Source organism: Anguilla rostrata, chromosome 9, assembly GCF_018555375.3.
Source record: "Anguilla rostrata isolate EN2019 chromosome 9, ASM1855537v3, whole genome shotgun sequence".
Lineage (NCBI taxonomy): Eukaryota > Metazoa > Chordata > Actinopteri > Anguilliformes > Anguillidae > Anguilla > Anguilla rostrata.
The window spans coordinates 16,250,538-16,267,618 of record NC_057941.1 but is presented as its reverse complement, the minus strand read 5'-3'; the positions used below and the strand labels follow the sequence as shown (position 1 = coordinate 16,267,618).

Genomic DNA, 17,081 nt, shown 5'->3' with positions numbered 1-17,081 from the left:
GCCCCAGTCCACCCTTTCACACTCCTGTTTGCAGTCGGAAACGTGTCCGCTTATTTATCGCACTCTCCCCCTCTAATTCAAATTCAAGTGTGCTTTATTTGCATGACATGAGAACTGTTGTCGCTAAGGTTGTGAATGTGTAGATGCTGCTAAAAACAGACACAGGCACCCCACATGGCCCCCCTGAAAAACCAACATTTCAACTGATGACATATGAAACCGCAGTCCTGGAATTGATGGATTGGTTGATTGGTGGATTGATTGACTGATTGGTTGATTGGTTGACTGATTGGTTGATTGGTCGGTTAATTGATTGATTTGATTGGTTAATTGACTGGATTGCTTGATTGGCTGTTTGGTTGATTGACCGATGTCTCCGCCTCCAGACGAGGACGAGGGCAGCGGAGAGGAGAGCGGCAGCGGGTGCGACTCGCCCTCCTGCGAGGACAACCTGGACATTTACATCTCCACGCGCAGCCCCCACCAGCCCAGGGCGCCGCCGCGCGTGAACGAGGTGAAGACCGACGAGGGCGACCGCAGCGGCGCCGGGCCGGCCAGCCGGGGCAGCGGCGCCCTGGCGCTGGCGGGGCTCGCCCTGGCTCTGCTCTTACCCCTCTGGAGATAGACGGACCGCGAGAGAGATGGAGGGAGAGTGCGAGAGAGAGAGAGAGAGAGAGAGGGAGAGGAAGAGGACACTGTCAGAGGACATTTTGACTGCCTTCAGGACCTTTGTCTGCCAGCTGGGGATGAATTTTGAGCTGTTCACCTTTTATTCATTTCGCCCTTCTAGTGTTTTTTTTTTTTTCTTCTTGTGAATGGACATTGTTCACCAATGGGATCCGAATTCCATTACGTTTTAAGTCGTCGTCTTGCAGCCTTTTTTTAATTGGTTTCCCCCATGTGATTGACAGCGTCCGTTTTAATTCAGTGTGCCTTTGTCTTATTTTCTTAAGATGCACACGGTCATTGTGTGTTTGCGTGCGTGCGTGTGTGTGTGTGAGTGAGTGAGAGAGAGTGTGAGATAGCGTATGCATTCCGTTTCTTAACCACAATGTATCTCCTGACATTTCAGTGTAGTGTAAACCAATCTCCAATTTTAGAAGTTTTCAGATAGGAGGAATTAGTGTATTTCATTGGGGCGGCAGCACCTCTTAATTTTGTTTTAACCCTGTTTGATTATCATGGATTTGTGTGCATGAGGATATTGCTTTGATCATTTAATCTGACTTTGGGCCTGGAATTCTCTGCTCATATAAGAAAGAGAAAGTGCTCTGGATAGAAAACAAATTCAGACTGAAAATTATATATATACACACATAATGGATAGGGCCTTGTTTATCATGAGCCAGCTCAGAAATGCACAACAGAGTGTGTTTGTGTGTGTGTGCACAGGTGTACGTGTGCATCCCAAAGGGGGTGGAAATACAGATTCTGGGGTTGAACATCAGGAGGGCATAAGGGATCTTTGTTCAGTGGAAAAACAATTGGGTGTGGCTTGGGGATGTCAGGTGGTTAGGGTAAAGGTTATGCAAAGCAGCCATAAATGAAAGAAAGGTGACTCTCTGCCTCTGATAGATGGAAGCTTTTGGTGGAGAGTGGGGTTGGGTGGGGTGGGGGGATGATCAGATTAATACAAGTGGGAAAGGAAAGGGTGATGGGATGGCAATTGTAATGGTTTGGGTTAAGTTTGGAAGGTTTACATTGGGAGAAATGAAAGTAAAGTGTGTATGTGCATGCAGTGCGTGCGTAAGTGTGTATGCTGAATTTTGGATCCTCACTCGATTAAACTTCCTGCAGATGGGAAGTGTTTGGGCTGGCCCGATGGGCAGTACTCTAGAGAGAAAGGTCTGATAGCGTCATGCACATTTACAATGTGGAACGTGCCCATCAGAAATGCCTGGGACTTCTCGCTCTACGTTAAGTGTTGAAGAGGGACAAACCAGCCCTCAAAATGAGCCCCTAAGGAACAAACCCAATAGCTAGAGGGTCGAGAAAGTAGGAGGTGTAGCAGACTCTGCACAGTCCATCCCATCCTATCACACTAGAGCAGCTCAGCCTCAGAGTATTTGATAGCGTAACTAAAGACATCAGCTGACCTGACAGAGGTGGGTGGATTTTGCGTGTGAACGTGCGAGAGTTTTTTTACAGCTCAGAAAAGCCACCCAAACGGAATTGAGGGTGGTCGAAAACAAATCTTTTATATGCGGAAGGAGTTTTACTTTCATACATGGTACTTAAGTTCATTTTTATCTCTAGTTCCAAGAAGGAAGACTGAAGTGTCTGTGTTTGTTTGCACCCCAAAAACTTCCATCTGTATACCTCAACTGCGACAGTCTGCTTGTATGTGCTCATATTTCCAAGCGTTTCCAGGGCGATCTTTGTTTTCTTATCCCTCTTAGTTCAGCAGGTCAGTCACTTGAGTGCCTGTATGGCAGCAGTGTACCCAACTTTGCAACCAAGTTTCGTTGTTGTAACCCTGTAATTTAGGGACACTGGCTGCTACAGTGGTGGGAGGACAGACAGGTCTTGACCGCTCAAAACCGTAACCTTGATCCTGTGGTTAAGTGCCTGCAAATGTCCTGTATGCGTGCAACGGCCAATGTGATTGTTGACTATAGTTGTTTTTTTATTATTATTTAATTCTTTCGCTTTTTTGATCTTTGACGAATATTGTTAGCGGAAAAATCAGGTGAATCAATATTTCAGTTTAAACTAACAAGTCTTTCTTTTTCCTGCACCAAACTCGAGCCGTTGACATCTCCAGATGCTATTAATTGCCTTACATTAGACATTGTCATAGGTTATGTACAGTAAATTATTTAATGGCATGTTAATTTTTTTGGAAAGTCATTTAGAAGTACGCACTCAAAATTTGCTTCCATAGCTATCTGAACTATACAGAATTGATACAAATAAAATATATATTTACATACACAGATGCAGATGGGGGAAAAAGGCATTTCAGTGGTCTTTGAAGAGTTAACTAGTTTTTATAATAACTTGATGTTTTATGTTTTTTAAATGACATTACACAATGTAAAATGGATTGTATTTTATGTCGAGGACTATTTGTACGGTGATGGCGTAGACTGACTTAACTGGGTGCTTGGCCAGGTCTGGCCAACTCCCTATCGAAGGTACATTTCCAGGGGTCACCAGTTACAGCTGTTGGTAAGCTGGGGGTGATTTCCTCAAACTCAGCCGGGAGATGACACTGCCTTGAGATTGAGTGGATGTCAGAATCGCTTAGCAGTTCCTTATTAGAAAGCTGGGCCAGTCCCTGGACTGGTAACCACAAGCGTGAAAAAAAACAGGAAAAACTGGATTCGCTGAGTGTGTGACGAACCTGACAAATCACCAGACAGAAGGAAGCTGTGCTCGATATTCCACACAGTGTTGTCCCGATGTGAGCTTAAAGTGTAAGAAATGGGTGGGAATGAAATTGAATTGCGCAGCCCTTTGCTGTGTCCATGTTTTTGTTCGGCCCCCAGCGTTTCTGAATGACTGTAAATGAACGTTTGTGTGTGCTTGAGGAAACAGAGCTGGGGGGGGAGCGTCTTCAGGGCATCGTTCGCAGATCAGTGTACGGATTACGGCGTGGTGGGAAACAGCCCCCACTTCTTCACCATGCGTAATATTCCCATCTCCATCACACATGCCAGGAAAAAATCATTCAGTGCTAGGGATGGTCACTCCAGCTCTCGAAGCTGGGCGCTTTGAGGTTTTCTAGATATTAAATGGCAGGTGACAAATACCTGGAATAACAAGGGACTTAATTTCAGATCCAAATAATGATTTTAAACCAGTAACTGAGGCTTGAGTTGGATTGATGTTCCTGGTGCACATGAGGGCTGGTTTTGGCCATCTCTGGTTTTCAAACAACTGGATAAATCTGTGTAAATACTGAGCAGCCATTTTGTAATGTTAGAATCTCTGAAAGAAGCCTTAACAAATCACTGAAAACCTTACCAAATCATGTTTGAAGTGGAGAGATGGAAAGAAGATAGATGCTAAAATGTAAAAAGAAAATTGAAAAAAAATTCTTAGTCTTGTTAAAATAAAGACAAGTATTTAATTTGTCTGTTGGACATTCTTTTATGCACTCACAGAACACCACACAATGACAATAAGTATATGTTATTACAACTGGGAAATTGATTTTCTAACTGAAGCAAATGGGGAAGAAAGAGTTGACAAAGTATTGTCTGAATAAAGTTGTTTTGACAACTCAAACTCCCTGCCGGATATATCTGAGAAAATTAGGAAAATCCTAAATGTTTTAAAATGATGTATACTTGTTTTCTGAATTTGATTTTGAGGATACAAGTAGTCTCTAGTGTGCAACTGCCCCAGCCTCCTGCCATACACACCATCTATCATAGGGTAATTAAGTCTGTCAGTGAATGGTCTGTAGCTCTGGCCTATCAATTTCAACATTGACAAATGATGGCCAGTACTAAATAAACAGATAAACCAGCTTGCAGTCGATGTTCCAATCTGCCCCAAAGGCTGTCTAGTTGAGGACCCACCCCCTCCTCCAGACAGCTGGTGTAATTATACTGTTCATTCATGGGCATAGATTCAGAGCAGACATTGTTCACATCTACTGAGCTGTATATTATCTAGATGGGCTGATTATGTATGCAGATGATTAGCCTGACCATCATAAAAGCTGCTGTGAATGATATTTGTGATTAGCCATCATCTCTGCTGATAAGAGCTTGCACCTTTTTACTCCTGAAAATCTTGATAAAACGCCTGAATTGTCACCTATTTTTAGCGATAGCACCTATTTTACCATTTCTGTTTGTCCGTTCCGACCTCCGTTTACTGAACTGAACTGGATATATTGCAGATGGACATTTTCATTTAACAGCGTTTGAACTCTGCTGGTGTTAAATATCACAACATGGTCATCATACACAGGATGAAGGGTGGCTGGCTCATGAGGTCATCAATAATGACATCCTGTAGCTGAGAATGCATGCACCTAAGGAAATGGAAGCACGGGGGCAGATAAATGATCATAACTGTGCAACACATCCTCCTTGTGTCTGTATACATGGTGAAATTTCTGGGCAAAGTTCTGGCCATTAGGTTGTGATGCAGGTCATTATTTCAAGGTAAATTTACTGACCAAAAGGACATTGAACCACTCTAGTTACAAATTGTAGTCGATTCACATATACCAGGTTGATTTACGAAATATATATCTCAAATAAGTTTTCAAATCTGGATAAGCTGTACATAGGTAATATATAAATACAAACTGTACAGCTATACAGTTAAATGTATACACAAATATAAATACATTAGTATGCAAATTTATTGCTGTATTAAGTTGTTTATAAAACAAGATTTTTTTTTAGCCTTTGGCACTAATATTAAGAGAACCTTAACAGTGAACCATGGTTAAGATTAATGTAATTCATTAATGCGCTTTCTTTACGCAAAATTTCTCCTAGCATTAATTTCAATGCACTCAGTTATGTGAATAAAATCTTAAAGGAAGCTTTATAGCCTATATTTGGTTTGTGTCATGTTCTTAAATAATAAGTGAGTTTGATACCCAACTGTATGTTGTATGTATGTTTATTATTGAACAGGTAAGTTTCCATAAAATCTAACAGTCACTTGGTCAACAGATGTGGTCATTCATCTGTAATCCATCTTTTTTCATCACAGGATACCTGAGATCCTGATAATTGACAATTGGTGCTAATTCTCAGGGGACACTTTGCAGCTTTTGCAGCAGATCATGGCAGCTGCCACTTCCGTAAATTCCCGTAAAAGCAAATGGCTGAAACTATAGGAGACGACCTCACAAATCAGACAGAAAGAAAGCAAAATGCCGAAACCCGGGATCGAACCAGGGACCTTTAGATCTTCAGTCTAACGCTCTCCCAACTGAGCTATTTCGGCGTGCCGTAAACATGTAACGTATACCTGTAATGTTGATATGATCCGTAACTTGGCGGATGGCATGTTTATCATCACAATGAAGTCCACTCAAAAATATCGCTTATTTGCGTATAGCCTTTCCGTTAATGTTAGCAAGCCACGAAGTGCTACTGACTTTCCTATATAGTAGGATCTACATTACTAAGTCCATCTACTCCAGTAGGTGGCGGTGTGCACCGCTAAGGCAGTAACCCGCCATTGAGCTTAGGAGGAAGATAAAGAGCTAAACACAGAGACTGACAGAGCAAATGCATAGTAGTAGGGAAGAGGAGAGTTACAGGAATTCGCGTGTTCCGTATTTTTGTCTTTGTCTCTGTCTCAGTAACGATCTGGCCAGCTCTAAATGCACTACTCTCTTTTTGCTGCTATAGGCTATAACTTGCTGGCTGGGTATTTGACCGTCGAAGAGCCATCTAGCTAGTTATCTAGATTTACCCGATGCAGTGTGTTGTCCAGCTCAGTAATGTTACTTGGTTTCGCACGAAAAGATGGATGAAAAGTCCAACAATAGTCGGCTTCTGTTGGCCCTGTTGATTGCGCTTTTGTTTGGTATAATAGTGTTACAGTATGCGTGCCCTGGCACAGATTGCAAATTGCAGTTGCGTCTGAGTTCGCTGTCTAAATTGGGTGAAACTACATCAGGGACTCGTAGTGGAAGCAGTAAAGGAGAGGTTAGTGGACGGGACCCGTACATTTCAGAAGACGGCACTCTCGCCCGATTCGTGCCCCGTTTTAATTTCACCACAAATGACCTGAGGCGCACAGTTGATTTCGATATTAAGGGCGATGATGTGATTGTCTTTCTACATATCCAAAAGACCGGGGGTACCACATTTGGTCGCCACCTAGTGCGCAATATTCAGCTGGAGAGGCCATGTGAGTGTCCGGCTGGCCAGAAAAAGTGCACCTGTTACCGGCCAGGTAAGCGGGAGACCTGGTTGTTCTCGCGCTTTTCGACCGGTTGGAGCTGTGGGCTGCACGCGGACTGGACCGAACTCACCAGATGCGTGCCGTCGCGCATGGGCACAGCAGAGCATAACAAGACGCAGAAGGTTCCCAGGTGAGTCCTGTAGTAAGAAGAACAACCGAGCCGGATAATTACGTATTTGCTGCGATTATTCTAACATGTCATTGCAACTAAACACATTTTCTGCCGACAGAATTAAGTGAGCGCACAAAACGCACACAAGTGTGACATGAGCGTCATTTTATAACTTTTTATTTTCACAGTTTACCTTGTCTATGTCGTGCTGACGACATCGAAGTTCGCTCCCGATTCGAAATTTCCGGTCTTCCGGCCCACTGTTGCGTTACGCGATTCTATGCTTTCATTCTCTCCCTTGCGCGTTTGCAGAGACTGTAATGTGCTTCGAAAAGTGAGCTCCACCTCTTAGGATAAATTGCGAATGGTGGCAATGTGGCCGTTTTTATTTACATTGTTAATTTAGGCTACATTCACATCGAATTTGTTTTAAAGGCTGTAATATAGAAAGCTCAGATAGCCTACCCAAGTGTCTCACGCATTTTTCTCCTCATAATCTAATGTACATTTGAAATGGTGTGGATGAAATATAACACTTAATACTGTCTATAGAAACCAATACACTAATATAAACATATTGAAAAAGAGGCATATTGGATTTCAGTTTCTCCCCGAAATGTAAAGGTCTCAAACTTTTGACACTTGCTTATGAAAGAAGAAGACCTGAAGCAGCACTGACCTGATTTGAGTGAAAAATTGCTGTATTATCATTACTGTATCACTGATGATAGAAGAGGTCCTGATCTACCGCTCACTCCATGTGTGTGAAATTATACTGTAGCATTTTCAAATAATCCCACTTCAAATTTTCTATGTAATCCAATACAGGTTTATTGAAAAAAGTGCAATTTTGGATTCAAAGTTGTTTGTGACAAAACAGGCACTGAAGGAGCTCTGACATGATTTTGTTGAAATATTAGTCGCATTTTCAAATACTCCCACTTGAACCGCATTGCCACCACTGAAGAGAGAAACCAGATCTATTTTGAAGAAGGTCCTTAGTCTCTTGAGCGTGACTCTCATTGACAACAGTGCTACAAAATGTCACTGTCAGTATTAAATCTGCAGCCTGAACGGTCTGAGGACCACTTAACAGTTGAATTTCATTACAGTCCTTGAGAGAAATTAAGGATGGTGACTCTTCCATCCCCCAGCCCCTCCCCTCTGTCTGCGCTGTGGGTTAGCGTGTCGCCCCCCTGTCAGGAGAGCCTCATTTGTCTGTCGAGCAGAAACAATGGGCTGACGCCAGGACCGCCTTGTTTACTCTCGACAGCCGGCGTCTTCCGCTTTTCTTTTATCTCGGGTTTTAGTTTTAATTCTCCGGGGGCCAAGAGGGGAACGGAAGGGGGCCCGACAACATCTGGCCCCTCACAGCCGAGCGTGTCCCCCATTCAGCACTGACGGGTCTGTCGTGCGGACGTTGGCCCCGCTCTCCACTTGTCTGTGTGGAGCTGGTTGAGGGGATTTACTCTTGGGTTCAGTCTGGCAGTGTCAGTCTGGTGATTAATAGCCGTGTAATTGCAACGCCATGTGGTAATGGTGGGCTTTTGTGGACACTGTTTTTTTAATACCCTACTGAACGTCATTTTACTGAAAGTCACAAACTGTCATTTTCTTAAAGCAGACACTTCTCTGGCCAATTTCCCATATGAGGCACACTTTTCAGAGAATATTCTGTGTTTTGTCGCACTTGATATGTGCATGTTTTTATGGAAACTGGATCTGCTGGATGTTGATATGTGGCTCCTGCTTTGTGTTCCTGGTGTAGTAAGAGGATAAGCCCACATACAGTTGCTGATCTTGAAAGAATCCAACTTTTGACCCATTTCATCAAGTGAAAATGTTCTCATTAAATGTATTTAAACTGAATTAAAACAAAAAAATAACTACGTAAACATGTACAAACACTTACAATGATAAAACCTACAATAGCTTGCTGCAGCATGTTTTTTATTTGTAGTGGTATAAACATGCTTTTGTGAAGGTTAATGGTACAGCATAGTCAAGCCAAGTGATACTGTATCCTATTCAGTGAAATGAATTTGTTTGCTGTTATCTTGCCTTAAAAACAATACAGAGGGTAAAAAGTATAAAAATGGCACATCTCCACGACAACCTGAAATAGAAGTGTGTCGCTAGGCAGACATCGCCCTACATGTGCCCAGCAGCTCACCTGTTTGCAGCCAGCCAGCAGACATGTTGGCTCTAATTTCCTTTGGCAGAGCCTGCTGTGAAAGTGGGGGTGGGATTGATTTTGGTAATAGCACTGCATCCTGATTTCCTTTGTGTAACAAGGCGTTGCTATGTTACGCAGCACGTATCTGAAACATCCCATTTAGCAGAAACAATTTAAATGATTTTCACCGGAACACAAGTATTGCTTTTTCATTTTTCACTTCCCATTGATTCGGTTAATTTTTTATTAGAAGCATTAAGCATTTCTGGAAGAAGGTTTTCGTGCACCTGCATAAATTTGAATTGATTGTTTTAGTAGTAATTTGTCAAAATGATGGATCTGTGCCCATCTGTGTATTGCTCATCTGTGTGTCTGTCTGGTTCTCTTCTAAGTAGGTATGTGTGCCTTTTTTCTGCATTTGCTATTTGTTTGTTTCGTATTCGGTTGGTTTGTGAATGAGAGTAAACTCTGTTTGGCTCTGTGAGCAAAGAATTTGCCCTCCTCTTTGGGTACTCTATTGATTTGGTCTTCTACACGCAGGCAGACACACATACAAGCTCCTACAGTAACTCGTAGCGTAAGACGGTCCTATTGAACGCAAATCCACAGCCAGACTCTGACCACTTGATGCCCATCACATTCTCACCGTAAATTAGTCCATCAGTACAGTAGCTTTACTGCATGTGTGCATGCAGGTATCGCGTGTGCTTTTCAATAGCAGTGCTAAACAGTGCTTTAAGAATGCATGCTGTCACCAGGCCACACTTGCTGCTTCCTGAATAATAAACAGTGGCCTAGTTCTGCCCCCTATGTTCCCACACCTACTGCACGTAACACACGCTACCCTACATCAGTTCAGAAAGGTGTCGCATGAACGCGATGTTTTCGGGTGGCACTTTTTACACCGGTTTCTGTTCAGGCACTCAGGCTGAGGCGGAGGTCCCCTGACACGTATGCATACTGCATGCCTGCATACAGCAGCTGATTATTAGAGCTTTCATTTTTAGTGGTAGGAGAGCGGACAGTCCGTCCCCCTTAGTTATTTTTATAACTTTGTTCAGATGGGGGGAGCAGAGAGAGAATGGGGTCATAATACAGGCAGTGCCACGGTGGGGAATCAAACCGCTGATGGAGAGTTGAGTTGGACACCCTGCTACGGACTGTGCCTGGATAATACATTTTTTAAAATCGGTTTTTGATTGTCTGACTTGTTACAGCCAAAATGTAACCGTAAACGATCAAACTGTAGCTTGTGGACACGCCATTCTCTTCTTTGATTAATCTGAATCCAGATTCAGTTCAATAAAAAGGCACCAGTCAATGATTGCCGCATCATAATCCCGGATAGGCCTTGTGTGTGTTTTGCACATGTGCAGTGACTTTATGGGAGGCCTTTTGAAAGGTGGGTAAATATGCGTGCACAGTAAGAGTCTGCCAACTGAGTTGAGACCACGCTGGGTCTGCGTGTGGTTGCTGAGGTGGGCGAATCAGTGGCAAATCCATTTCTGTTTTGGCCTCATAAATGAAAAATGAATGGTACTTTGAATGAACCCACTCAACAACAAAAAAAAACCAGGCAAGGGCGGTAGGGGCCCTGGTGTTTAGTAAGATGGAGGGGGGGGCAATATGAGAGGGAAATTAAGGGTGAATCCACAGGGTGGAAATGGGAGAATGTGTTGAAAGAGTGATCACTTGTTTAAATGTCTGTGAAGTATAAGGGCACAATTAAAGTTTTAAGTATTGGGAGAGACAGAGAGAAAGAGAAGCCCGTTTCTCCACTTCATCGCTCCACTGTGTGGGATATTCCTTATCCTGCAGCCATCCCTCCGCCCGACTCCGAGAGCTTGCCGGCGGTCTGACCTGCTCGGGTTACGATAACAGAATTCCGAGGAACACAGGGAGCCGAGCAGATAAGAGCGCAAACGTGGGAGGAGTGAGCGGAAGAGTTGAAGGAGGGATGAAAAACGGCAAAAGGCGAGACGGGGGAATGTGGGGGTGGAGGATAAACGAATAGGCGGAAGTTTGGACAGGGAGGGGGGGGGAGGCGGTGCGGGGTGTGTCGGAATGTGGCTGCGGGAGGAGGAACAGCCCGGGTCACCTCAGGCCCTTTACGGGCTGCACGTGGGCGAGACCGCAGATGCTGGAAACGTACTGTTATTGGACGAAATGTAGCTGTCTTGACAACCGACCACTTAAAGTATTCTTCGCTCAGTGTGGATATGAAAACTAATAATAAAGCCTTACGTTATCAGCAGGATTAATTCAGTGCGTTTGGTTGCATGGTAAGTTGTGGAAAAAGTCACACGAGATAACAGGCAATAGAAAATGAATATGGAATGTGCACCAAATATAAATATCACGTTTTGTATATTTTATATTTAATTTTATATTTCCCTCCATAGTATGTTGATGCCTTTTGGTTAATATAAAGTCTGAAATTACCAATAAAACCGTAAGGTCATAAATGCCTCAGGAGGCACTGAAACAAGAGTTGACTATAATAATAAATTAATCATTTTGAATACCCTCTGGATACATTTAAATGTATTTCCCCCTTTTCAAGTTATATTTTTAACAGATGGCGTCTGCGATGGTGTGGTTTGTGCTTGATTTGAACTGCATTACGCTTTGAGAATTTAATGTTTAAGTAATGTTATGATATTTAGTTCACAGAAAGGCTTATAATTTATGTGGGAACAGTGCACATGTAATACATAACTGAAACTGCTCTTTATGGAGTTCTGGTATTTTCATTTTTTTTCATCTCAGCCATGACTTCTTTTAATTTGAATACTTCAGAGAGATCATCATTATTCCATTTAGTCTAATGTTCTAAAATATGGCTCATGAAAAAACAACATTGATAATTTAGGTTAGTCTGTAATACCAAATTGGACTTGGACTGTAGTTTTAATAGCACCTTAATGGCATTTTGGTTATACTCCTTTAATATAACATTATATTACGACTAAATCAGTGAATAGATGATTTATCTTTTTAATAAGTAGATTTAAAGGATGAAGCAGCCATATTTGTACGGTGTATAGTAGTGATGTGAACTGACTGGAATGGTGTAAACCCAAAGTCCACCTCTCAGATTTGCTGCCCTCTCTCTGCAGGACGTACCATTACATCAGCATCCTGCGGGACCCGGTGTGGCGCTACCTGAGCGAGTGGCGGCACGTGCAGCGCGGGGCCACCTGGAAGGCCGCGCGGCACGTGTGCGACGGGCGCTCCCCGACGCCGGCCGAGCTGCCCGCCTGTTACCCGGGCGACGACTGGTCCGGCTGCTCGCTGGAGGCCTTCATGGACTGCCCCCACAACCTGGCCAACAACCGGCAGACGCGCATGCTGGCCGACCTCAGCCTGGTGGGCTGCTACAACCTGTCGGCCACCAGCGAGCGGGAGCGCGGCGCCGCCCTGCTGGAGAGCGCCAAGCGCAACCTGCGGGGCCTGGCCTTCTTCGGCCTGACCGAGTTCCAGCGCGGGACGCAGTACCTGTTCGAGCGCGCCTTCCGGCTCCGCTTCGTCCGGCCCTTCGCCCAGCTGGGCGGCACGCGGGTGGCCGGCGCGGGGGCGGGGCCCGAGGCGCGGCGGCGCATCCTGGAGCTCAACCGCTGGGACGCGGAGCTGTACGAGTACGCCCGCGACCTCTTCCTGCAGCGCTACCGCCTCGCCCGCCAGCGGGAGCGCGGACGGGCACGCCGCCGCCGCCGCCGGCACGAGAGCCGGAGGACGCGCGGCGGGGAGCAGCGGAGGGCGCGGCCGCAGAGACCCCCGAGGCCGGAGCCGCACCCCCCTCCTGCTCCGGTCCAGTGGGAGGAGGGGTGGGGAGAAGGGGAGGAGGGCCAAAGGCAGGGTCCTTTTCGGGACTACTTGGAGAATGTGGAGCGTTGGCGGTAACCAGTGAGGCATTGTGGGAGTGTTGGGGAGCACAAGGTGAATGGGATAAACTCAAGCTGATTGGTTCGGTTCCTCAGCTTGATTTGCCCCATTTCACCAAGCACTTCCTCCAATCTCCCCAATACCTACTTTAGTGATGTCACTGAGACTTTTAGGCCAGTTTTTAACACTGATTATTTATTAGAATAATCATTACTGTGACTGTGAGGAATTTCTTTTACATTTTTTAAAATACTAAATACAAATATGAAACTTTATTATTGACACAGTGGAAATTTTCCTTTTGGTTTCACCATAAAAAGACAGTAGAAACATGGCAGAATAATGCTTAATCTCTACATAGACTTGATGAATATAAACACTGAAATTGAGGAATTTGATTCTTCATTTTGTCCATTGTTACTTTTTGTACATCTAGTTCTTACCTCATTCACATTCCTGAAAGTAGTTTTTTAGTCGCGTTAAATGATGAAAGCGCTTAAGTTGTGATGGTCTGTGTGGTTTTTTTTTTCACTCTTGCAGTGACTGTTGTTTTATGCGGTTGGGAGCTGATGTCAGATCAGCACAGCTTTTATGAAACCCCTGACATATTGAAATGCTATCCAGTATTCAGTCATTTAATGTTTGGATTTGTGGGCCTGCAGCACTTACAATGGTGTTGATTTAGGCAGAATATAAAAGGCATTGGTGTAATGAACTAAAAATGAAATGGAAAACCAAGTGCGTTTATCCAGCTGAGGAACTTGCTTTAAGTGCAATGGTGCACCCCATAGCTGGGATGCATCCAGACTTTTCCATTGCCAACTGCTGGTACGGGCACTGTGAAATGGTGCGTGATTGGCTGTAGCATAGCTTCATTGGCAGAGTATCCCCTAATCGCAAAATAACACCGTTGCAGAAACTGCAGTTCAGCTGGTGATTTGGCAACTGGTCACACTTTCTTCAGAGGACACCCATTGCCTGTGGGCGCCCTCCCAAATTGTTGGAGGACACTGCGGTGATTGGAGATTCTGCTTTTGCCCCCTTTTTCTGGCCAATTTAGATACCCAGTCATGCTCACGCGGAAACCCTCACCAAAACCTTCATTGTAGATTTGGGAGCTTGCAGATAAGCACATGCCCTCCTCTACAGTGAGTGATGTTAGCCTCCACCTCTTATAACACAGCTGCTGCTTGCTGTCTCACAGACATAAGTCAGAGGAAAACCCTTCATGTGCAGCTGACCTGATTTTAATTGTGAGTGCCCAATTGACCAGTGGAGGTTGATGGTGTGTGATTAGAGGCAATGCTAGACCCTTTTGTGCTTCTCTTCACCCTACAGAACTTCTGGCTAGTGTTGGCTCTATCACAGTACTGATTCAGTACAGACCGCACTCAATTTTTTAAATGCATGAAAACAAATAAACTGAATAGAGGCAGCCATGAATATGCAGGCCTTATTCACAGATAGCCCAAGCACAAACCAAAAAAACTGTTTTGTGTATTATTTTATGTAGGTAAACAGACCTCTGTGCTTTATCCAAAAATGACTTTAGGACCACTTTTCCTTCCATGCTGTCATTGCATCTTTGTGGACTGAAAAGTATGGAGGTCTAGTCCGTATTGTAAGGACTAAAGGGAAAGAGATGCTTTGCTGGCTTCTGGGTTGTTTGTTCTCTTTTTATCATGTTGACTCCTAACCGTTTCAGAAAAGGATTTGTGAGTCATGTCTGCCCAGGTCAATCGTATACAATAATAGAATGGTACATGGTCCCCAAGAACCACCTGTCCTGGTTAATTTGGTACTTTCTGTTAAGAAAATTCAGCTCTGAATCCCAGGCAGCAAAGTTCTATTCCTGAAGTCAATTAGGGATCCAGCCTAGTTTCTGTAAATGTAGGTTTTTTCTGGTATATCACAATTGCATTATTCTGAGTCTGATTTATGTTAATTACATTTCTCATATCTTAACGTTTTTCTGCTTTCTAAGATATTATTTGCACGCAACTCTTTAGCCCTGACTTTGATCTGTCCCAGTGTAATTACATCTTGAACATTTGGTTCATTTGATTTATAACTAATTGCTGCTTTTAGTTGTTAGTTATTTATTATGCAGTGATTCTCCTTTTGCCTGATTTTTTCCCCTGAATTCTCTAGAAATAGTTCTCAGATTAATTTTTTTAAAAATTCTTCCTCAGATTTAAGCACTCCCACGTTTGGTATTTAGTCTTTGGATTAAACTGGTGAAATAACTTCTGGATGAATGATGTGAATACTGTTCTCTTAAGCTGAATTTTTATTTTATGTACGAATTATTTTGAAGTTTTTTTGATCCTACCAAGCTGTTACTGGGTGTATATGTGTGTGTGTGAGAGAGATTAAGAATGTTTTAGTAAGACATGTCATGTCTGAACAGATATTGGAAGGGCGTGTGTCTTTCTGTCTGCTACAGTTTCACTTTCTACCTTTTTATTTTGGTGCTTGTATGGTAAGGTGTGACACGTGTTATTTATTAATCTGTAAATATTTAGGGTATTTGTTCTTGTGAGATTGTTGAAGATATTTTTGAAGTTAAAACTATTGGCATTGATGAACTTGAAAAAAACAAGTGTCTTGAGTATTTCTCTCACACTTAGATCTCCTTTCCTTCCCCAGCACTTTTCCGACCCATTTCAGGGCATTTTTCCAAATGTATGCCACAAAAATCAACAATGGCCTAAATGGATATCTATTTACAAAATTGTTTCAAATTATTTACAGGAAATGGTTAGTCCGTGCAAGTACCATACACCAATTATCAATCACTATCACACGATCACACAGTCATACTCCTACAACCTCACTGTAGATGATGGTACAGACTTGTTTATTGGTAATGTGTTCTAGAGCTACAGTGTGTGGGTTGGTGTGGTCGGCAATGTACAATGCATTCCTTAAGGGGGCAACAGCGTGCAAACCGGTAACTGGAGTTGTGTACATTCAGTGGCAAGCATGAGTCACCCGTGTCTCCAGTAGGTGGCGATAACTACATTAATGTTCACTCTTCCTTCAGAATTCAAACCATGATCCTTTTCCTTAGATTTCATTGTATGTGTGTAAGTCGAGAAGATACGATATATGAGTGTCTTCCCATTTAACAGATACTGTAAAAGCAAGTGATTACTAGGCCTGTGCAAAATTCATCCTATTTCTCTGCAGAGATATAATCACAGGCATCTTAGGAAGATCTAACTCTATTCTTCAAAAGCTGGCAAAAAGTTACATTTTCTTTGATGTTGTGGTAAATATGATGTATGTCTTTTGTGAAAATATGTTATGAATGACAATTCTTGAAAACACATTGCAATATGTTGCCAACAAGATCTGCATTCTACCAACAAACATGGCTCCTGCTCACAGGTTTGTCAGCCATCTGTTACCTCATCTCTCGATCTCTTCTCTCCCCCCTGCCCCCTCCCCCTACTGCTTCCCACTCCCCCAAGAATGTAGCCGAGTCTGGACAGGTATGGCCACGGTACTGCACAGGAAGTGGGAGCTGGGTGGGGAGTTGGTCAAATGAGGTGGGGCTGAATTTGTTGTCTCATAGACGTGTATGTATATGCATTCCTTGAATGCAATAGAGGTTCGAATGTTACCTGGTTTACCTGTGAAATTTTGACTGCGTGGGGTTTTTTTTCTGCGTGGGTGGTAGGAGCGTTCACAGGTTCATCTATCCACACACGTACACAAGCACACCCTCACTTCCTTTTTGTGTCCCTGTGTGTAATGAAAGGGCAAGATGAAATGCAACAATCATCAGCAAACTACTTTGTTCAAACAATATCTGTTTGTGCATACGTGTCATACAGGAGATGATACTTCCATGATGAAAAGAAGAGCACTGAAAGCAAAGAGCCAAGCCAATGCAATTAAGGGGAAAGTAGACAGAGGAGTACTAGGGATGAAAATCCAAAAGAAAGTCATTTAAATATTCCTCTTGCAAACATATTTTTTCTTGCATAATAAACATACGAAGATTACCTT

General features: G+C 43.4%; 2 protein-coding genes and 1 non-coding gene across 3 annotated transcripts in view; 2 read left to right on the top strand and 1 right to left on the bottom strand.

The window, feature by feature from the left end:
* Positions 1-4,079, top strand: part of LOC135263040 (glypican-4-like) — a 41,737-nt gene extending 37,658 nt beyond the window's left edge. The window contains exon 9 of the mRNA XM_064350611.1: positions 387-4,079. Coding sequence (XP_064206681.1) covers positions 387-625 — 239 coding nt within the window. The 3' untranslated portion in view covers positions 626-4,079. The remainder of the gene's footprint in view (positions 1-386) is intronic.
* Positions 4,080-5,849: 1,770 nt separating this feature from the next.
* On the bottom strand, positions 5,850-5,922 carry trnaf-gaa (transfer RNA phenylalanine (anticodon GAA)). The gene has a single exon. It is a non-coding gene; the product is annotated as a tRNA-Phe (tRNA).
* A 166-nt stretch (positions 5,923-6,088) lies between these two features.
* Positions 6,089-16,360, top strand: LOC135263039 (heparan-sulfate 6-O-sulfotransferase 2-like). Its single transcript, XM_064350609.1, has 2 exons — positions 6,089-7,021; positions 12,299-16,360. Exons 1-2 carry the CDS (start codon positions 6,450-6,452, stop codon positions 13,080-13,082), a joined length of 1,356 nt encoding a protein of 451 aa, XP_064206679.1. The 5' UTR covers positions 6,089-6,449; the 3' UTR covers positions 13,083-16,360.
* Positions 16,361-17,081: the final 721 nt, after the last annotated feature.